At 40.6% G+C, this 23,669-nt stretch overlaps 3 protein-coding genes across 4 annotated transcripts in view; 1 reads left to right on the top strand and 2 right to left on the bottom strand.

Annotated features, from left to right (window-relative positions):
• Positions 1–12,238, top strand: part of tpk1 (thiamin pyrophosphokinase 1) — a 363,180-nt gene extending 350,942 nt beyond the window's left edge. For both annotated transcript variants that reach the window (XM_061713901.1, XM_061713900.1), the window contains exon 9: positions 11,469–12,238. In XM_061713901.1, coding sequence (XP_061569885.1) covers positions 11,469–11,614 — 146 coding nt within the window. In that variant the 3' untranslated portion in view covers positions 11,615–12,238. The remainder of the gene's footprint in view (positions 1–11,468) is intronic.
• sec61g (SEC61 translocon subunit gamma) lies at positions 11,889–15,042 on the bottom strand. The gene is made up of 4 exons (XM_061713905.1): positions 14,933–15,042; positions 14,591–14,694; positions 13,526–13,628; positions 11,889–12,047 (listed from the first exon to the last, which is right to left on the bottom strand). Exons 2-4 carry the CDS (start codon positions 14,682–14,684, stop codon positions 12,038–12,040), a joined length of 207 nt encoding a protein of 68 aa, XP_061569889.1. The 5' UTR covers positions 14,685–14,694; positions 14,933–15,042; the 3' UTR covers positions 11,889–12,037.
• A 142-nt stretch (positions 15,043–15,184) lies between these two features.
• On the bottom strand, positions 15,185–22,845 carry zgc:112332 (uncharacterized protein LOC553712 homolog). The gene is made up of 7 exons (XM_061713898.1): positions 22,708–22,845; positions 22,089–22,204; positions 19,879–20,034; positions 19,536–19,640; positions 18,738–18,947; positions 18,418–18,610; positions 15,185–18,322 (listed from the first exon to the last, which is right to left on the bottom strand). Exons 1-7 carry the CDS (start codon positions 22,716–22,718, stop codon positions 18,220–18,222), a joined length of 894 nt encoding a protein of 297 aa, XP_061569882.1. The 5' UTR covers positions 22,719–22,845; the 3' UTR covers positions 15,185–18,219.
• Between the last annotated feature and the right edge of the window lie 824 nt (positions 22,846–23,669).

Raw genomic sequence — 23,669 nt, 5'->3', positions numbered from 1 at the left:
ATATATATATATATATAAATAAATAATGTGTGTGAAGTTGCAAGGGGGGGCATTTAGCTGTGAATTCAGAAGCTACACGTTTAAAAATGCATGGTTTTTGACCATGCAGATTAAGTCTGTAGCATTGTGTGCTGCCTGGTAATTTCAGTATTCAGGAAGCATTGTAAATAAGGGAAAGGTTTGCTTTTAAAGAAGGCGCAGCAGTGTATGCTATCTTGTTCTGAAGCAAACTGAGTTGAGTCAGTGAGGTCTCACCCGGTGTCCCTGCCGGAGGCAGACATCGCTACTATAGGATCTCTCTCCTTGTCGCCGCCTCATGATGCAAACATGCACCCTGACCTTCTATTTTTTTTCATCACATATCTCCTTTTCGTCCTGTGTGGTATTTATTTTTTGTTGTACTTTTTAATGAGTTTTTTTTTCCTCTTTCTTTCTTTCATTCTTTCAGAGATTCAGTCTCAGGATATTATTTTGTTCTCCCTTTATCTCTCTTTCTGCTGCTTTTTCCCCCCACACATCCTACCCATGATTTCTTCGCAATCTTCTTCTGCTATAACTTTCTACATAAATCTACCCCCCGTCTGCCTTTGTACTCCCCCATCGCACCTTTTTCACAATATCTTCCCCTTCATTTCCTCCCTTTCCCCTACATACCTGCTCACCAGGGCCCTGGACATAGGAAATGGAAAACGTATGCATCCCGGAGCAGCGTAGCAGGACAGCAGGAGGGAAAAGTTATGTTTTCTGGCTTTATTTATGGATCTGTAGATTTCTCACACTGTGAAAATCACAAACATTGGCAAAGGAGGAAATGAAGAGCAGACTGATATGAACCAGTGCTAGGTGTAGAAGAGCAACAAGGTGCACACACCCAGTGGATATTTTAGTCCGAAAATGTATACCAGTAACCTTCTGCTTAGGCATAACCTTCTGTCATACACGTCCACAGCATGGAAATGCATGAACTCCAACCCTTCCATCCAGAAAAACACAGAGTCAGTGACTTGTCTTCAACAATGACCTTCAATCATCCAAATACAGTATATAACCTGCTCAGTCTATTTGCACGTGTCTTCTGGCTCAACGTGACCACACTCCCTGCAGGGACGAGTCTTCTCATCTGACGGTAAACTTAAGTCAGGACAAGTTTTATTAACTCCTGCTCTTTAAACCCAATAGGATGTAATTTAAATCAGCCATCATTGCGCAGCATATGAAGCTGACACTTCCAGATTGCATTTTGATTCGCGTCAGATCCAATAAAAACAGGACGTCAGACAGATGAAATGAATGACACCACTGCACTGAAATCACTGGATGATGGACTGTGATATCCAGTGCCTTATTTCTTGTGAGGACCCATATTTTTTACATTATTAATGTTTAAAATCCTTCTTTATTCATGCCGCTACAAGTTAAAGGGTTTTTTAAGTATGTGAAGACTATTTGGCGGCTCTTAACTAATATAAGACTTTGTCTTTGTTCCCTGTAATGTCTTTTAATGGTCCTGATTTGGCCAAAAACTGGCATACTGGTTCTGTATTCTTAGTTATTGTGAAATAATGACACTTTGTCATGTGCTGTGTGTTGTTGTTCATCCAAGCGTGTATTTACTGACGGGAGAGTGAACACAAAACACATTCAGAAGTAAAAGTCAGAATTTGGCGTAAACAATATAAAAGATTGTACCTGTCCTGCCTGATATCATTATTTCAGGCGAGTGGTGTTGAGGATGTTTTATTCCGGGCACCTTCGTACCAGTGTTATTGTTTCTGACCCTGTCCATCCCTTTATGGCCACAGTGTACGCATCTGAACTACTTTCCTCCTCCATACCGAGAATTAGTCTGGTTCCTTTGGGTTCGACTTTGATTTCCATGGGACGATATCAGTGAACGCAGAAGAGACAGCCATTGGATTTGCATACAACCAATCAAAGAAGCAAGGATTGTAGTCATAGCAGCAACTAGACTCGGCAACAGACAACAAAAAACTTCCAAAATGGTGGTCAGTGTAGTAGGAACGCCAGTCGGTTTGGAGTAAAAACTTGTTGAGAAGATGTTATTCGTAGGTCTGCAGCCATATTGGTTGTTTTGAATTGTGGCTCTTGGGCACTTCTGTATCCTTGCATAAAGCCCATCCCCCACTCCACTGTGATTGGTTTGGCACATTCTGTACTGGTTGAAATGTCTGTGAATGGGTAGCAGACCCGTTTCATGAGAAACTTCCACAGAACTTGCACAAAGTGAATGGGCATCGCTGGCCAGGCTAACTTCCAACAGGATCATCTCAAACTGGTCTCGTAAGCACGGTACTGACATCACTGCGCTAAAATGCCTTCCACAGTCACCAGGGGCCTCATGATCAAAACGTACGTGGATTTCAACGTGAGTCCGTGCATGGAATTTTCACGTACGCAAAAAAAATTCAGATGTTCAAAACTGTGCGTACGCCTGAATCCACGCACGTTTCTTTGAACATCACAATCAGCGTGGATTTGAGCGCACATGCGGGAGCACAACACTCCGCCCTGTCTCCTCCCTCAAGTAGATATATTTGAATATGATAATGAAGATAATTATCCATTAAAAACCGCTCATCCTAACAAGGAACTTGCAAAAACAAGTAAAACAAATTAAAAAAAAAACATCAGCTGTGAGCTGGAGACAGTCCTGTCAAAAGTTGAGGCCTGGAAAAAAATAATTTATTTGGGGCATTTCTTCCGATTTAAACTGCATTGCATTATGGGTAATGCTGTTCTTTGCTTTGCGTTGCGTTCCGTGAAGAGTTTTGGTTTTATTATCGTACGGGTTTGTGAATGTTTATGGGCAGCGTTAGTGCATCATTACACTCTGCTTTTCTTGTTTGTATTTTAAGAACCGACACCAGAACTGAAGTTGGTGGATGAAAAACGGCTCCTCGTTCCGCTTTATTGTCACGCATATTATATACTGACGGATTAAGACCAATGTACACGTTTATTGAGTTTTACACATTGTGGATGTCCGCGATCACCTCTCTTATAAGAAATATGAACAATATAAACTCATATTTAAAATATGAAGCATCACGATCTGATTCCTCCGCTGCAGAAAGACAATTTGTGCCGACGGGATTATCGAGGTGCAAACGTGAGAAATAAAGAGCAAAGTTGCTGTAACTCGGAGTGTTGCATCCGCAGGAGGAGAGACCGGTCTTTGTCCCGGTCCATCACCGGAGAAACACTTTCTGGATCCTGCAGCACCTGCAACTGACCCGATATCAGACTCTGAAAGTCGCCTAAACATTCAATAAAAACTTCTTTCATTCAACTTCATTCATTCATTTCTGAGTCACATCAGTTCGTACCAACCAACCTTTCCGTGACATCTTAGTTTTAATTTAAAAGACAACTTTACAGAACCGGTATTTCGCTGCAAAATGTATTTTAATGTTTTTCTGTCCAGACACAGTTATGGGATGTTTTAGGATCTGGCTTTAATCTCCAGTACTCGTCCCATACGGTCGTCATGGTGACAGAGATGTCCGACCTGTAGCAGCTCCAGCTGAAAGCATCATGTTGGTCTGAACCGGAGCAGCTGGTCCAGTTGAGGACAGAGATCCAGAAGGATCCTCTTGGTACCTGAACCAGCTGATGGTTCAGTCTTAGTCCTGGACCAGCAGGTCGGTGTGATCTGATGCATCCGCAGGTTCCTCTAATGGAGCCAAAGCTCCATCGGGATTTGCTGGTTCCATCGTTGAGCTCCTGCCTTTAGTTGTTTGTTCAGATCATGTGGTTGATTGTGAGATTGTTGCAGCTTCACTCGTGTGTAATTTATCTGGTGGTGTCGGGACTGTCGTGTCCTTCACGTGGTCGTGAACCTATTGTTGATGTCACGTTTCCTCATATTCTGCATCACCAGTGAGTGTCACCAACAGACAAAACATCAGAAAAGTGCGTACGCCAGCCTTGGTGTGTGCGTGAAAGGCCACAAATTTCTACGTTCAAATCAATTTTCGATCATACGCACGTTTTTTGTGCGCCGCACGTTTTGATTATGAGGTCCCAGATCTGTTAAACAGAGGGGTTGGAATGGGAAACCCACGTCAGTGACTGTCAGCTGATATTTTTGATGGACCAATATATCAATGAGGATCAAAATCTCTGAGGAAAAATCCCCACACCTTTTTGAATCCATGCCACAAAAAACCCAGGCTTCCAACCCAGTTCTGGCTACGTGTTCCTGATGAAGTAGGCAGCATGACTGTGTATGTATGTATGCAATTTGTTTTCTCTTTGATGAGAGGATTGTTTGGAAACATTCACTTTATTCACCTAATTTTTAGTCATTTGGATGTCTCGGTATACAATATAACAAACATGATTTATAGAAAATGATTTTCTCTCTTACACAGTGAGGCGTGATGAATGCTGATAGTGCAGCGTTCTGAAGGAGACTCTACCATCTGATAAGAGTTTAATTTGCTTCTTTATCACAAGTCATATTAAAGGGGGACACGGGCCTGTGTAAACATGCTCACGTATAATGAGAAGGAAAATGATCTTTCCCTTTATATGTGTGAGATTGTTTTAAATGTTGTGGTTTTTATGTGAAGCTGTTCTGATGCCGGCTCTTGTAGTTACACTGTGAAACACATCAAATTTGAAATAATTTAAAGCTTGCCGCCTGACTGGAGGTGAGATATGGCAGAGTGACAGGAGGGGATAGTATGAAGTAACAAGGACTCAAGATCCACAAATGAGATATGCAGGTCCCATCCGATGCTGTTTTATTCAATTCAGTGCACAGAACAGAATAAACGAGCTGCCTCAACATCAAATAAACAGAATCTATACCTTTTTGGAAATTCACCTCGGAGATGTTCACCGGCTCTGATTAAACTCGGAGCAGACTTAGCGACAAGACTCAATGTTCCAAATTTAATGACGGATATTCTTTCCTAGAGATACCACAGTCCTGCTCTAGTCGGGCATCCAGCACTGAACTTCTCATCTGATATGACTCGCAGGTTCTTACCACCCGAACGCAACGCTGACTAGGGCTGGATATTGGGAGGGACCTCACGATACGATACGCATCACGATACTTGAGCCACGATACGATACACATTGCGATATCCCGATTATGCGATATCCCGATTATTATATTCTACATAGTTCACCGAAAATTTTAAAAATGCATTACACATCTTAAAATCCAAGTTGTATATATGTACATCAGATGATAGTGATGGATCTTAAAATCCTAGTTGCACGTTCATCAGATTATAGTGACAATTCATGGGACAAACTGAGTCAAAACAATGTTTTATTATAACTATACAAGCTAAAGTTACAACATATTTGTATATGTTTTTCATATTATTTACATCATATGAAATTAACATTAAATTTAGTATGAGGTTGCTTTAATTATGTGGCAAATGATAATAAACACAAGAAAGATGGTACTAAAACCAAGGACAGGCACAGTGATCAGTCAGTATAGATATAAATCCATAAATAAATAAACCTCTGTCCATTATTTTTCATTTTTTAAGGACAGGCAATTGTGTTATATAAAAAATAAATTATAAAATGAAATAAAACGTGAAATAAAACCTGAGCCTCAGTGCAGGGCCCTCCCAGGGTTGGTAGAGAGTGGCAATGCCCAGGACTGTCACTTAGGTAGGAGCAATGGGTGATATAATGGGAAAAAGATCGGGGATAAAAAAAAATAAATAAAAAAAATAAAATCGATATTCAAATTTTGAATATCGATATTGAATCGGCTGGAAAAGTATCGCGATATATTGCCATATCGATATTTTTGCCCACCCCTAACGCTGACGGGGGTCCCAGAGGGGGGACCATGTTGACCCTGCTTTATTTGACAAGTTCTTCATTGTTTATCTGGTTCTTGTATGCTTGTGCGTCACCTCCAGAGTGAGCTCAGGAAACAATCATCACAATACATAACTGTCTATATTTTATTTTCCTTGTTTACATTCGATATGAATAGTCCCTTCAAACAAACAGCAGTTACCTCAACTGTTTGTTTCTCTTGTTTGAGTGTTTCAAAATGCTTTGGTCGCACCTTTAACGTGTCCTCCAAAGAGCCTCTTTACAGAACACTGTGAGGAGGCAAAAATAGAGCAGTAACAGTCCCCCCTCCACCTTTCAGAAATGGTCCTGAACGTCCATAATTCCCCTCTGGGCTTGTCCACTGCAGTGTTGGTCTGTGCGAGTCTCTCCTCTGCTCCTCGCCCCCCTCTCTTCTGGGTAATTTGTTGTGTAAATACGGTCCTACTTACAGCTGACGGGCCCTTTCGGCTGTGGCGCTGGAAATGCAATTACAGGCTGCAAACATCTCCATTGTTATCACTGAAGGGTGCGACGTTCATTGTGGTCTCTTCTGGAGTGCAGGGTGGGGGGGGCTGTTATTGATCGCTATCAGCTTTGAGAAGAGGATTACTAATGAAGCTATCTGGAAGCCTTTTGTGATCAGTAAAGTTACCAAGCATGTGAGTGTAGGTTAGTAAACGGATGTGGAGGCAGAACCAGAGTATGTGTGCTAGTAAAAGTAGGTACAAACAGCTCCTTCTTGCATCTCTGTTGTTTTTTCTTTGAATTACACCTCCCAACACTACTTTACGTGTATAATAGCCTCCGTTTTGATACTTCTACAACTGTGTGGAGCCTTACAGTCTCTGAGGAAGCTCATGATGGACACACTGGGGTTTCCTTCCTGCAGGGAAAACAGAACAGAGAAAGCAGAGATGCAGAAATAATATGTAACAAATGTGTTTCACCTTCGTCAGAAAATTGCATGTTTCTTTAGGACCACATTCCTCATAATAAGAAGCTGAGGAAGAAAATTGGTTTTCGAGGGTTTAAATTTCACATTTTTATGAGTCAATACAGAAATCCTTGCTTATATCGCCTTTCCTATCCAGAACTATTGACCTTAACAAATAAAGCTTAAAAAAATGCTTGTTCTCACTCACATATATTGCAGAGCACCGCAGTACTTGCCTTTAGTACTCTATGTTTTCCCAGCTATTAGAAGACTTCATGCTGATAAAAACATGTTGAAAACACATTAGGCTGCCAAGAGAAAACTCCAAGCCAGCAATTCATCCCTGTCAGAGGATATTCTCATACTCCCATGGCATCCAGCGACTGCACTCACTGTTATTAAGCAACCCAACTTCACATAAGGCTTATTCTCCTCCCAATGCCGAGTGGAGCTTCTTTAATACCTTGCTTGTTTCAAAGTCTCTGAACAAAAACTGGATTTTTCTTCGTCCCTGTTTGGTGTGTATGCGAGCGCCTGTGGACAAATGACTCACTTCATTTCTTCTCGTCTTTATTCTTCTGTGTTTTCCACCCTTGTGTGATATTATTGCTCCAACGGCATTTGCATATTCATAAAACTCTTATTTTTTAACCTTCATATTTGTGTTTTGAAGACAATGCTAAAATAATGGGAGGTGTTAGGTTTGTATTAGTTTGTCTTCATGGTTGGAGGAGTAATTAGGCTCTTTCTTCCTCACAAGAGAACTGGAATGACCTTTACATAGAAAGTCTGAGTAAGTTTGTGCCAAGGAAAGATCACTAAAGTTTATGTATCCAAAATAAATAGAGCTTGCAAAAAAACCCAGATGTTTTACATTGAATATTGATATTAATATGAAATATTTCCAGACCTGAAATAAAGTGAAATACTATGACAGGCTGTTCAAACAATGATGAATTGGTGTTGGAGTGGGAGTAAAACTAGTCCCCACACCGTGGTGCTCTCACCAAGTCTTAGGAGCTCAGTCATTCAAGACCTCAGACTAGAGTCAAAAATCCTCCACGTGTAAAATAAGCAGTTTCAGTGGTACTGACATCTTCAGCAAAATGCATGTGAACGTACAAAAACTTGGCTCCTTCCAAACGCTGATGATGATAGAGAGCAAATGTGCGTTAACAATGTGTTTTTCTATCCATGTATGCACATTTTCTTGAAGCAATTCAAGCCTTAAATGCAGAAGTAGGAGCAGAAACACTAACGGTTCGACTGAGATTGCTTCATGCTCTGATATCTTTTTCCTGAGTTTATTTCTTTTGAGTTCTTGTTTAATTGTGCGTTATAAATAACTTTCTGTGGATAGCTCATCTGGCACTGTTGCACTAACTTGTTAATGTGATTGTAATGAAGGTTTTACAAATAAAATGTTAGGTATAATTTGATGACGGGTTATCTAAGACTTTTCTTTGTGTAGTTTATGAAGAACTTGCTCCACTGCAGTCCTGATTTGCTCCTTTTTTCCGCCTCATTTGTAATTTGGCCATTTCCTTTATCTCAACTGTACTGGGTCATTGACACTGTTGTGCCTTTTTTTCTGATTTCAAATTCACTGTTAAACAATTTCACTTGGTGACATTGTTTTTTCTTCTTCTCTATGTTGTCACGGTTGTTGGGTTGTGGTGCAAATGATGTTTGTTTGTTTTTATTCTTTATTTGAAAGTGGCTTGACAGGAAACACACGCACAGCAAAGCGTCACAGGCCGGGATACGAACCTGGACTACCTGCACATGCTTTGCCCGCTTTCTTTTGTTCAAGCAAAGGTATAGATTTGGTTTTTACCTTGACATGTTTCGGCTACCTGCTGCTGCCTTCATCCGAAGTGTCATCCAATGACATACGAAAAAGGAACATCGCTGCAACTCACGAGATGCGCAAAAGAACAAACAGACCGCGAGAACTTAAATCGGCCATATCAGACCATTGCAAAAGTCGACCACTGCCCCTCGTAACAGCTGAACAAAAACACGACACACCCGCCATCGGCTGACACTTCTGAGGAAGGCAGCAGCAGGTAGCCGATACACGCCAAGGTAAAAACCAAATCTATACCTTTTTATTTGGGGAAAAAAAAGGAACCATTAGTGATGCCAATGATTTATTAGTGGAAAGCAGGCCATCCATGTCTACAGCATTTCTGAAGGATTTAGGTTCATTAAAAGAGAAACACATGCATCCAAAGCTTGATAATTAAATCAAGCAGAATGCATATTCATATCCCTGCTTGCGTGTGGACACGCAAAGTTTTAGTTTGACCTGGAGGAGACTATAAGCCAGACTGAAGACATGTTGGAAAGGTTTGACTTTCCTTCTCTGACCTTCACGGATCAACAAAGTTGTAAAACTCCAACTTAGCGCGCGTTGATGAGTTCTTCGCTCCTCTCCAGGGGACTTTTAGAGAGTGACTGATTTGAGCAGTACTCAGACAATCATGGCACAATCAAAGCAACTGAAACATGTTTCTTTTTTTTCCTTCCACGTATTTCATATCTGATGGGAACCTTCCATCAGATATAGCTTTTGTAAACCAGACTTTAAGCTCTGCACTGATTCTTCTGTAATTCTTAGACGGGTTGTTGAATATAAAATGAGCGTATTTACTGTGGCTAGGTGCTCTGCTACCGACACCTGATCGGACGAGAGGAGACAAAAAACAAGAACATCTTTTGAGTGACCTTTACAAATGCACTACTTTATGAACACGCTGACGTGTCTGTTGATGTGTTTGAAAGATTACGGACTGGAACTTGAGTGTCACTGGTCAATGCAGGGTTTTCAGAGTAGTGCTGTTGTTTCCTCTCTAGAGGAGAGCTTTGAATGAGGAGGAAATGATTGGCAAATAGCAACAAAACCTCCCCTGGCCTTTTGTTCCTGCTGTGGTTGGTGGTGCTCAGAGTACTAATCCTCCAACACAATTTCAAAGACTGCTCGTGGCCCGCTGACACCAAGCTGGCAAACCTGATAATTGCATCAAGATGGCTTTTAAAAAAAAAAAGAAAGAAAATGGAGAGAAAGTGCTTTAGAGGCTATAAAAGTGGAAGGGGGGAAAAAAAAGCTATTGAATCTTTGTTTATTAAAGTGCTGAAACATAAATAGGTGACAGGCTTCTAGATAACCCTCCTTGAATAAGAACCACAGCAAATATCTCCACACCTTTAAAGCAGCCTTTCCCAAATGTGCTGACTTGTGCAGTCAGAAGTTAAAAGTGAATTTGCTACTGATGGTAATGACATAGCGTTGGGTTAAAAGTGAGCAATTAACAGTGAACTCTGCTGTAAATGTAACTGGTGAGTTTGGCCCTTTCATATTAGTCATGATTCACCAGCTGCAGTCTCGGGGAGCTTGTCAGCTCCGCTTGCTCAGAATCCACTAAATAAATGGAACTGGCAGCCAAATAACCGTGGTTCCCCAAGTTTACATTTCTTCCGTTTTTAATGACCCTAAACATACTTTGAAGTAACTGGAGACATTTTGAATGTAAAGACTTTTTCAATGTCCAAGTCAGTCGCCTTATCTCAACCCAATAGAGGAGGATTTTCAGATACTGAAGGCAAAGCTAAAGGTAGAGCGACTCTCTCCAGCCCGGCCTCTTTAAGAAAAGCATGACCTCTGCTGGGGATTTAAAACTTTTTGAGCCTCACATGGAATTCGTAAAGGCTTAAAAAGACATGTGTAACAGCAGAGAGTGGGGACATTGAGTTTTTTAAGGTTTTTTCCCCACTAGGGGAGTTTTTACCTGCCATTTTTTATGTTTATGTAATAAATAATTGCTCGGGGGTCATGTTCTGGGTCTCTGGAAAGCGCCTAGAGACAACTTCTGTTGTAATAGATGCTATATAAATAAAATTAAAAGGAATTGATCAAATACACATTAAAGATCTTCTCTCAAACATACGGTGAGTGATTGATAATGGCTACAGCTTGGAGATCCTCCACAGGCAGCCTGACTTGTTCCTGTAAGGAGCCAGCAGAGGGCAGTTACCGAGTGAGAACTGAAAATACTCAGTTGGATATTTTGACCACTGGAGGTCAGTGTTGGCCCGCTGTTTCCTTCAGGTTTTGATCATTCCACTCAAGACTATTGCAGATTAATTCTCCACAGTACTATATTTATAGTCATAAACATAAAGCTGGGAGTTTTGACACTTAGGGTATCACGTATTAAACTTGGAAATTAAAAAAAGAATTTAAGGATCCATGTAAAATGAAGACAGAAGGTGCACCAGCCACCGTTATGGTTCAACCTTTGAAGAATAAGGCCCAGAATCTTAAGCCATTTTTACTTGTAGTCAATTACATTTTTAACGTTGGTTATAGAGGTGAAAATGCATCTCAGTTACAATCTAGGCTTGAATAATTCACTTAACTTTTCACAGCTTTGCCTGACTTTTACAGCTCACTGGTTCCTGTTCTTGTTAGTGGAGAAGATTTGCTCTTTATTAACCAGAAAGTGAGAATATTCTCAGTAGTCTTAAGATAATAGACTGAGTATTTCTGAGGTTACTCAGGGACACAAGCTGCCCCAGACTACATCCTCACAAATGAAGCTTTATTATACAGCTACATTCTGGTTATTAAAATACAATTAGACGTCTGTGCGAGTTGTATCACTAATTTATTGTCTGTTCTTTCCAGATAACGACACCCTGCAGTTTGGGAAACTGGTGAGCACCTCCAACACCTATGAGGACCCTGGTGATGGAAATCCTAGGAAAGCCGTCACCGTGACAACAGACCAACCTCTGCTTTGGAGCATGGGCATACGCACGAAGAAAGAATAAAAGATGTTCCCCGAAAACAGACCATGAAACTGATTAAAAAGCTTACGATTTGCAATCCATCCTTGCACTTCATGTAGTGCAAGAGTTAGCTTTGCAGTTTTTACTATGTGCCTTAATTATGATGCTGCTGCTCAGTCTGTTACTGTAAATTAAATGCAAGAAGAAAATGGTGCCTGATTTCAAACTTAATTGTGCCTTTTGAAAGCTGAAGATCAAAAAAATGTATTCTATGCTGTGAAGATAAGACAATTTGTGAAGAAAAACAAAATCAGGATTTGGGTTTCCACTTGATTTATTTACATGTCACAATATAAACGTTGAGAACAGACTATAAAAATGCCGTCCCTTCAGTCCCCATCAAACCACTCCAATAACATCCGCCAGCATCTCCCCGCAGATGGTGTGTTTTTGCTCGAACAAGATTTAACCACCACTAAAGAAAAAAGAAAACACAGTTAGAAACCAGTTTTACAGTAACTGTCTGAATGACAACACAATTACTGCTAAAAAAGCTCTTCAAATACAGAAAGATTAATACAGTTTCTGGAGGGAACTTTGTAGCAGGCCTACACAGTATTTCTATGTTTTGTAAGTGCTCAAAAATAAAAATGGCTGCCTTTTTAACTCTTTACTGTGTGTGCATTTTTTGTTCCTCCCTCATTTGTTAAAATTCATACTCGTGCAAGAAAAAAACTTGATCAGATACAATTGTATCAAATGTTTGTAGTCATATCTAAGCATTGTGTTAGTTAAGTGACTTGATTATATAATACATTTTAAAATCTCACAACTGAACTTATGGAGTTTGGCATGTAAAGCATCAGTTTGGGAACACTAATACATATAGTATAACAGACTTATTCAAGTCTGACTTAAGCCCCAAGTTAAAAAGAACTTATGACTTTAACACTGGATTTGGACTTTTGCATTAACTGCATTCAAATTTCTAAGCAAGTTTTTTATTTTATGCAATATGGTATCATTTTCAATAAGATAACATGAAATCCACTGTTAATTTCAATTGTATTATCTATTACATTTCCACATGCCAGTTAATGTAATACATGTGCCACGTTAAGGACCAAACTAATAGCATTAAAATGCCAGAAAAAAAAATCCTTAGGATTATCTGTATAGTGGTAAGAAGTGCTCCAAGTAATAGTATGTAGAACAACGACTGATGAGACGATAGGAACAATTTTTAACTATAGCCATCATCTGGCAACATTTCACACAGAAGTGCTACAATGTATTTTGCTCAGTGTATAGCAACGGTAGAGTGGTAGAGATTTCACTGCAAGTAAAATAATTTAAAAAAAAGAGTATTCAATGCAACAAGAATACAAATGCTCTGAGGTTATTTAAATGTTTCAAAACTGCATGTCCTGAAGAAGCTGACAGCTCTGGACTTGGATTGGACCTTACCCGGGCTCAAACTCCAACATTGGTATAATCTTTTGATAAAATTAATAGTTTTGATGAATGAAGTTTTTTTTTTTTATATATTAAGATCTGTTGCCAGTCTGCTATTATACAAAACAGCATGTCATTTTGATGCCGAGTGCCAGTGATTTTAACATGCTATTATGAATATTTTAATATTATGATTATTTTTTTTTTTTTACCTGCCATTGTTGATGTTATGTTTATGTAATAATTGCTCGGGGGTCATGTTCTGGTCTCTGGAAAGACCCTAGAGACAACTTCTGTTGTGATAGACGCTATATAAATAAAATTTAATTGAATTGATTCGCACAAACTTAATCGTGGTAGGTTTCTGCTTCACCAATTTGTCTCAAAGGTCATTTGATAATGTTTGTTGCAAGCAGAAAGTAGCACTAACAGTGTTTTGGTCAGTCAATGTGTTTTACATCAGACACTGTGCTGAAATATGAAGACACTTGCACTCACACAATGATGTTGTTGATGGGGATGTGAATGAGCTTCACGAAGAAACCAATGAAACCCATGATGGCAAACCCAATGGCTGTTGCCATGGCAATCTTCTGGAACTCTGGAAGAAGACACACCCGAAGAAAACAACATTTAATTCAATTACTTATTTAGGTCTCAGTATAGCTAATTAACTAACACCCACATGGAAGTGCCATACTGAACCTGTCTGTAAAAAAACTATGAGGTCAATCGGTATTTTGAGTAGAATACGATCACTGGTGAATCAATCATGTATTTTAACTTGTTATTATAGTTTAATTTATCCATATATTGTGTATTGTAATTCTGTATGGGCAGCTACATGTCCTACCTTTCTCAATAAGATCCTGCTAGCCCAAAAGACATTTTTGAGAATGGTTACTTTTGCCAAAAAAACAGAATCTTTCATTTTTCTTTTTAAAAATGTAATTTGTTATCTGTCTTCAATGTGAACACCTATCAAACCTGTGTGTTTATGTATAAGTTTGTATATTCATCTCATGACCTGCCACTCAGCTTCAAGATTTTTTTTTAAGTTTTCCTCAGACATCCATTCATATCAGACACGACACTCAAAGAACTTTCACCTTCCTTTATGCCGGACAATCAACGCACTTTAAAATACATCTATGGAACAATTTACCTACATCACTAAAATCAATATCTTCACTGGCTTTGTTCAAAAAACACTTGAAAAAAATCATTTTTTAGTTAAGATCAGAAACACATCTGGAGTTTTTAATGCATGCAATTATACTATATTTCCTTCATTTTTTTCCCATCTTTCAATAATTCAGTAGTGTTTTTCTTTTTCATGTTAAATTTTCTTTTTCTGTCTTATATTATCTATTTCTGTATTGTGTTTTTGCTTTTGCATTTGTTATATAAAGGGGAGGCATTTTCATAAGCCTTTTTGGCTTCCACCTCTCCTGCACAATGCTTCATTTGACCTTTGTTTTTTACCATTATGTTTTATGTGCAAAATAAACTAAACTAAACCCAACCCCCCCTGATCGATCGACGATAGGAAGATAAACCTACCTTTTCTGTCGGGTTTTGTACACCTCTTTACAAGCCTTATGGAGTCTTTGACGAACTGCCGACTAGGCTCCACGAACTGCATCACCTGGTCCATGATTAAAGCACTGGGGAAGATAAAATACAGAACAGTTTCAAGTGAGGTCGGTGTTAAAGCTGATCAACTCCACTGCTGACGTCAACGACAGCAGCATCAAAACGACGATAATTACCAAACTAACGTAACATTGTGTTTTCAGTTCGACCTAAACAACTAAACAAAGCTTAAAATATCCCTCAATCACAAAAAATGCGTCTCCTTTACATCTAATTATAATAATATCGTAAGGAAATCGTTGGCGTTACCAGTTTGAGCTGCTCGACACGAAGAGAAAAGACACGTCGCTTCAGCTGAAGGAAACAGAGCTGACGTAGACTTAAATGGCGCATGCGCGGCATGTCGCCTCCTCTTCCGTGTTCACTGTTTTGTGGTTCGTGTTCACTGCCACCTGGAGGCTGGGAGGTGAACATTCAGAGTGGCGTCACCGCAGGTTTTACTGTTTTGATTGATTTAGTGGAAATAATGGCTGGAATAAAATAACATAGGAAGAAAAAAATAATAGTATGTTTATGCTTAAACCTTAAGGTAAGGCTTTAACATTTCCATTATTGTCATACGTGTTTTTTCTCTGAATTGCCTTAAACCTTTTTTTTAATCTTTGTACCAAATGACCACATTCGTCACAGTTTTCTCTTTTTTTTGCAAAAAATAGTCAATTTATTTGCCTAGAAAGGTATTTCTTCAACATCTGATGCAATAAAACGATCCATCCATTTCTATACCCGCTTTATCCTTCACAGGGTCACGGGGGTCTGCTGGAGCCTATCTCAGCTCATTACGGGAGAGAGGCAGGGGTTCACCCTGGACAGGTCACCAGTCCATCACAGGGCCACATAGATATACAAACAACCAGACATACTCACACTCACACCTACGGGCAATTTAGAGTCACCAATTAACCGCCCCGCAATAAGAACAGTGATTATTTAACTTACAATTGATTACAATGACATCATTATGAATTGAGTGAGAGGGTCAGGTGATTATACATTTGTTTTTTTGCTGTTGATTTTTTTTTTATGTTTTTATCCCTGATTTTTTCCAATTTTTTCACCCAGTGCTCCTACCTAAGTCAGTCCTGGGCATTGCTCACCCTCAGCCAACCCCAGGAGGGCCTACACTGAGCTCAGGTCTCCTCCTTAACCTGAGGAGTGAGCAGCCGCTTCTTCTCACCAGACAGGGTGGGGCTTCTCTGGCCGGACGTAGCGCGTGGAAGGAATCACGTTATTCCAGCCAGATCCTCCCCACCCCATCTGGCACCCAGAGGGGACCATGTATAGCCCAGGTTTTTGTGAGGGTAGCTCACATTAGCTACCCAAGGCAATAAGGGAAGAACATGCAAACTCCACACAGAAAGGCCTTTCACCAACCCCACCCAGGGTGTGGGCACTGAAGTCATGGGGGAAGTAAACACGCACTCAGCACCCACAGCGTCCCCAGCAGGAATTGAACCCAGGACCCTCTAGCTTCGAGGCGGCTGCACTACCAGCTGATTATACAGTTTTCAGGAAACTACTTTGAAAGGATTTATTTTATACACAACTCAACATCCAACCAGTCCTCTACTTTGAAACAGCATATATACATTTATAAGCATATATAAGCATAGCATCATATCAAAAAATCTGTTAAAAAAAAAACTGAAATAGAAGTTTAAATGCAATCTTGTTATTGAGGAAACAACATAAGGAAATGCCTCAAAATTAGAAAAAAAAACATAATGAGATGGACAAAAAAACAATATGCCAAACGTTAGCCTTGACAAACTTTTTAAAATGGAAGAGGCAACAAAATGTCAGAAATCCAATATCATGCTGGTGAACAAGACACTTAGTTAGATCTTGTTGTTTAAAAAGATGCATTTTTTGGGGTATTTTTCAGCGTGAACCTACATGTACTTATAGGCATAATTAGAAATAGGATAAAGTTCAATTCATGTAGCCATTCCTCTTGCTAATCCCACATTCCTTAGGGTCCCAAGGGTCCCTCATGTGATTCAGTTTATCATTAGCCGTTGTAAGTCTGTCATTTTCATTTCATTGTCGTCCTTTAAAATAATACCTGGTGCCTCCACAGCAAGATTCCAGTGTTACCTTTCATGTTCGTCACTGTAGTAAATCAACCATGAGGTAGGTCACACAATTCAGCCATCTATGTCGGTGCCACTGGCTTCCTTAACTGTGTTTAATTTATTCCAAATGATACGTTGTTTAACTAAAGCAATCAAAATGAGAACAGCAAGTGATAATGGGACAAACAAGCAGAGCTCTAATGTCATGCTGTTACATATTTCACATCTCCGACAAAGGCTCAGCATGCTGGAGCTTTCTAACCTTATGTTGATCACAGCCATCAACCTTGGTGTGTTGCAGTCATTTGCAGTGTATTACTTTAATCCAGCTGCATCAGAGAATTTTAAGAGGAATTACATGTGAAACTGGAGAATGTGTGACACAACTAAATTCAATGTAACCGATCAATGACAACATTGAACTTTGAAGTTTTTTACAGATCAACAAGTGTACACTGTGATTCAATAAGTTGCAAAAAGTGCTGAGTTAATCAATGGAGGGTTTTGACCTAAACCCTCTCTACAATCGAGGATCTACTTAATCAGAATCCACTAGATATCATCTGTTGTCTTTAACCCTGTAATCCACCATGAAACATCCTAAGACTCAGTCAATCACAACTCCACAGCTGTGCGGCCAAACTGAACTGGCTTGACCTCTGTGGAGAGGAGACAGTCATGAGAAATCTTAAACCCAGAAGACGTGTCCTTAGTCTCATCACCAAGCCAGAGGGGAATCTGAAACTGTTTTGTTTTCTTTTTATTGGAAAATTACATTTGTATCAATTTTATTTAGTTCCGCTGACTTTCAGCCTCAAAACAATGATAAGGAACTTTCTGAACCAGTTTTAAAAAATTGCCAGCTGCAAAAATTTACCCCAAAAACATAAAACATCTATTTTAGTCGTGACAGTATAAGGGAGCCTCTTTAGTGAATTTCACGCTGGGAAACTGACTGCATTTTTTATAAAAACACTGATACGAGGGACTCTACCCAGACTGAATCAAATGCAGTCTGCTCTGACTGAGAACGTGTCAAGTGAAAGTCTATGGCAGTTATGACATAATTTTGACACCTCGGTTTATTTTCACCGAGTGTGAGATTATGCTAATTAACGTACCTTCACAAAGGAGCTCCATCTGCTCTCGACAAAAAAACAACTAAACAGAAAATGCCCTCATCGGTTAGTACAAATACAGTGAAAAGATAATACTCATAAACTATTCCTTTGACATAATGAAATATGTCTAATACTGAATCCTAAAGAAAAAAAAACATATGGTTTGTTTTAATATGTATAAAAAAGGATGAAGTTTGGAGTAGTCCAGTTACTTTCGGACCCTACCGCACTTCAAGTGATAAAACAGACCATATTCACAATGTTAATGGCTCTAGAGAAAGTGCTGGAGAGTGCTTTAGATCGGTGGTGTTTACACGGAGAGTACAGCTTGATCCTTCATTCACTGCCAGGTGATGCCGAGCATGGTGCAGCTGACCTCCCACAGCTTATGGGCCAAGTCATCATCAGCAGCAGCCCTCGAGCAGCGAGCCGGAGCACAGTCACTGGACACAAACAGAGACACAGATGTTAGCAAGTGGAAACCCTGAACGTCATGAAGCTGGAGCTGTAAAAGCTCTGTCTCTGCTCGGATGGTCACCTGAAGTAACCGCCGCTCAGGCGCTCCAGGCCGGGCTCCACCGCACAGTAGATGGTGGTCTGCGCCCCCTCCACTGTCGTCTTGGTGAAAACCCTGAAGATTTTCACTGCCACCTGGATGCACTGGTGTTGGTGCCTCCACAGGTCAGACTGCACCACCCCCGGGTGGAGGGAGAACACGCTGACCCCTGTATCTGTACAACACACACAGGTCCAGATACTCCAGTTGCAGTTTTCTTTGCTGATTCTGAACTGCACACGGTAGCAAAGTGAAAGCAGAGACTGCTTATCCACTCTATTTCTGAAAACACTTCCCCTCACCTTGTAACTGGCGAGCAAGATGGCGTGCAAAGAGGACGTTCGCTAGTTTGCTCTGTCCGTAGGCCTTCATGGTATCGTAACTAGTTTCACTGTTAATGTCATCCAGCTGCAGCCCAGTCCAGGTGTGAGCCACTGACGCCACCACGACGATACGAGCCGGAGCCGACCGCTTGATGAGGTCCAACAGCAGGTGGGTCAAGAGGAAATGACCTGAGGAAAGTCATCACACACAAACTTTCATTCTACCGTTGCAATATTCAAACAGCTTAGCTATACAGAGAATATTAATAAATGTATGCAAGTACTCATACGTGTCTACATGTGGCATCTGCGTCTCCATATGCATGTGGGCGACCGTGTTCAGGCACACATTTCGTACAAACAGCTTATGAATAAAGCTAGTAGGAAGCCATCACTGCCAAAGGAGAAACTTATTTATATCAGGGCTGATGTGTTTGTCATCTTATTGCTACAGTTTTGGCTTCCTGATTATGAGCGGGGGAGCATTGACAAATGGATTTAGACATGCCTCTGCAGTAATGTGGACTTTGTGTCGGTCCTTTGTGGTCACGGTCATGAACTGTGTGTAGTGACCAAAAGATCAAAACTGCAAACACAAGCATCTAAAATGACTTTCCGCTCCCTTAAAAATAGGACAAATGGAAGGATGTTAATCAGACTCTCAAGACTAAATTCCTCCGCTTAATCTTTCACCCATATTTTTTCACTTGCTTCTGACAAGGAAGCAAAATTCCAGAAAAGAAAAGACACAAACCACAAAAATGCAGAACCACTTACCCAAATGGTTGACTCCCAGCTGCATTTCAAACCCATCGGCTGTCTTGGAGTAGGGACACATCATAATGCCTGCATTGTTTATAAGGATATTCACTTGTTTCTCTTCTGAAAGGAAAAAACATCAAAAGGAAGAACTGATTATTTTAAATAAATGATTAATATTTGGTAAATAGATGGCTTCTACAGCATTACAGTGACACGCCAGTGACCCGACAGTTAAAGCACATTTACAACCTATTGTCCCTGTTGTCTTCCTTACAAATATATAAGCTTTAACTGTGCCATTTGGTGCGGTAATCTGTCAAGAAGGCTATCAATCATGTATTGACAGGCAGCTGCCTACCTTTGTTGATAATCTCAGCAAAGGCCCTGATGGACTTGGTATCAGACAGATCCAGTTTCCTGATGGCCAGATTCTCATTTCCCGTGTCCTCCATAATATCGTTCCGTGCCTCCTCCGCCCTCTCCAGGTCTCTGCACGCCATGATGACACGTGCACCTACAAAAACAAAGGTCGGCAGCGACAGGTGGATGAGAGGAAAACCTTACTGTCTCCCAGTTCCACCTCACTGTCATCCCAGCTGTCCAGTTGAGTTCAACCGGGTTAAGCATCGGCTAAGGGACTACATTATCCTTGGGTATGGGTTGTTGCAGTCGTTGTCTTTTGGCAGCAAAAAGACTTAAAAGAATACAAATTGCAGTGTATTACAATAACAAATGACTAGGAAGTCAAAAGGCGGCACAGTAAAATAAACGATTTAACAAAGAGGGGGCTGAAATCTGTCAAGTTTTTACTAGCGTGTAGGCAAACAGAGCTACCAAGTAAGTAATGAAGCTCCTAAATGTCACAGTACTTTCAAACGTCCTCTAATGATTTGTAAGCTTCCACTCAGGATCTCATTTAGCCAGCTGCTCCACTTGCAGGAACACAAGGTCCTCTCAACTGTGTCATTCTTGCTCGCTTCTGAAACAAATCACCACGCATTCTTCTTAATGAGCACAGAAAGGGGTTTTGAGGACACATGTCCCACCCCCCACCCAGCCCCACCCACATTACAGACATGCACGCAAGTCTGTGCAGCTCCCATACAGAGAGACAGTCCCGCCCCCCCTCACCACCAACCAGCACCACAGACTCTCTCACACACACTCACACACATATTCAAAATAGCTGCTGCACCCAGCAATTAAGGAAAGGATGAGTTATTAATGCCATTAATCAGTCGGAGAATAGCATCTGTGTCCCATCACTGCGTCTTTGTTTTCTGTCTCAATGTTCCCATGTTGTAAAAATTAATTGTTCCCACTTTTCAGAGGAGCAAATTTTCTTTTTTAATTCAATAATTATATAGAAAATAAACAGTGAGGCTACAGGGGTTGTATCATGTTACTGTAAATATAAACCCGCCGATGATGACACAGCATTAGGATAATCAATCACAGTGTCCTCAGACTTCCCAGCGTTCATATGTGGATAAATACCATGTACATTTCACTTTATCAAGATAGTGAATGGGCCAAAACATGTGGGGTTAATTCAGAGAAATAGATGATAGAAAATGTTGTGATTCGGTTTGATTTTCCCCATCCAGGATGTGGATGCCCCACAGTGTCACTGCCGGTTATAAATCTGTGGAAATCGAATCATGTTGTCATCGTGTCATTGCATAATCTCATTTACTGAAATATGATACCATCTATCGAAGGTTAATTCTCCAGAAGCAAGAAACGCAGTGTGACTATTGCATTTCAGAGATTATTTCTTCATATCCTGCCTGTTTTTCCACTTTTCATCAGTCACTTCATACGTATATTCATTCACTTTCCTTCCCACAAGAACAGATTATATTTTGTAAAACATCATCAAATAAGAAACTATTCCTACTTGCTCGCTCATGAACATAATAACAGCCATCTAAAAAGGACGGTGGTTGCTTTCAATAAACGGGAGGGCTATAACTCATGCTGTGCTTGAACAAACAAACTGAATCATGCATGCGGTACTAGTTTTGATACTATGTGTGTGTGCATGCGTGCATGTCTGCACCCTCCCAACTCTCTTTGTTGGTTGTCTGGCTCGGGATGGGAGCAGACCCTCACAATGCTCTCTCTGTGCCCCTGACTCTCATCTTCTTGTATCGCTGCCATCTGTCTTTCACGTAGTCTGTAAAATGTTAGGCAAGGTGGAGGCAATGAAACTTTCCAGATTGCTTTTGTCTTCAAAAGATATTAAGGTGTGCTAAGATTACTCTTGATGTAGCTGAGCTGAGTATTCCCATATGCTCTATAACATACACATATATATATATATATATATATATATATATATATATATATATATATATATATATATTAAAGTTGAAGTTAGTGAACAGATCAGGCGTGATTTAGAGTGAAAGATTATCCATCACAGTTCTCAGTTATGCAGGCATTAGAGGTGCTTATATCCAGGAAAGAAAAGAGAGGAATGCTGTACTACAAGGCGCAATGTACACGTCAGAGACGGAGAAAGGAGACAGACTCATCAGAAACAGAAACGCAGCTGGACTTTACCTCTCCTCGCCAGGTCTCGGGCAGTTTCTTTGCCAATCCCAGTGTTGGCTCCAGTGATGAGGACAGTTTTCCCATCCAGCCTCTCCTCGGATGACCAGCGGTGACAGCACACACTCCTGGAGACAAAAACTCAGAAGTGAGGAAGCATTCCTGTCGTGCTGTCGTTTCCAAGTGCGCATAATGACCCCAAGTTTACTTCAGATTCAGATAATTGCAGGACTAAATGCAATTCACGGATATTACTTTATTACTTCACAGCAAGTAACTACTGCATGTATTAACTTTTATTTAAACAGACCTGTTGATGGATCTCAGGGGCCCCTGGGCGTATTTTTGTTTTATACTAGACATAACAACGATGATTATATGAATGATTATAGTCCAACAATAATGCCAAATCTGGGAGCCCCTTGTAGCTTAATCTTCTTAAAATGTCATACATTCTTGTTGCAAATGCAGCCAGCGGTCTATAAAGGCTGATTTATGCTTCCGCGTTACACCAACGCAAAGCCTACGGCGCGCGTCGCCGCGTAACCTACGGCGTAGGGTCTGCGTCGATTTAACGCGGACCCATAATTCAGGCTTAACTTGTAACCTTTCAGTAACGTTTCACTCCTACCTGCAGTGCATGTTTCCGGGAGAGCAACTGGTTTCCACTTGTGGGCCGGTGAGCGTCAGGAACGGCACCTCGCAACTCCTCCAGTCCTCTCCTCCACTTCATCAGCGGGGCCGTCATCCTCCTCCCTCCCCGCGGCCGCCGCTCCGCCAATCAGCAGCGAGCTGCCGCAACATTGATTCCCAACTTCCAGAGTGGAGAGGAGAGCAGCAGGCGGCCCCCCCGCCGCGCCCCCTGCTGTCTGAGGACCCAGCATCCCCGAGACACACAAATGTCACGCATTCTGCTCTCAGATGGAGGGACTGGTCGTTATTCAGCAGATAGGAGCATCATCATAGGGGGTGGGGGGGCAGTTAAAACACCAGCTTTGAGCAAGAATCTCAGGAATGTCTCATTTATTATGATAGATAGATAGATAGATAGATAGATAGATAGATAGATAGATAGATAGATAGATAGATAGATAGATAGATAGATAGATAGATAGATAGATAGATAGATAGATAGATAGATAGATAGATAGATAGATAGATAGATAGATAGATAGATAGATAGATAGATAGATAGATAGATAGATAGATAGATAGATAGATAGATAGATGGTGCCTGATGGACACAAAGAAACAAAACCGTGGAAGCCAGAACGATCCTCTTGAAATCTTTAATACTGATTTACAGTTTAGAAGTTGATTATTTTATAACTGTTAGTCTAAGAGATGTAATTTGAGGGATATATGGCCAAGTTCAATAGTTACCACAGTACGTTTACATGCAGCAGGGTTACTGATCGTATAAGACATCGTTCAGACTTTTAAACTGCATGTAAACACCTGAACCCGATCCAGTTCGGACCTATGTCGGACATTTAGTAATCGGGTTGGAGCACCTAGATAACCCATTCGCAATCGGGTTGTTAACGCCATGTATACGGGGACATCGGATATTGCAGTCTGCGCATGCTGGAG

Source organism: Cololabis saira, chromosome 22 (assembly GCF_033807715.1).
Source record: "Cololabis saira isolate AMF1-May2022 chromosome 22, fColSai1.1, whole genome shotgun sequence".
NCBI lineage: Eukaryota > Metazoa > Chordata > Actinopteri > Beloniformes > Belonidae > Cololabis > Cololabis saira.
This window is presented reverse-complemented; position numbering and strand designations above follow the sequence as displayed.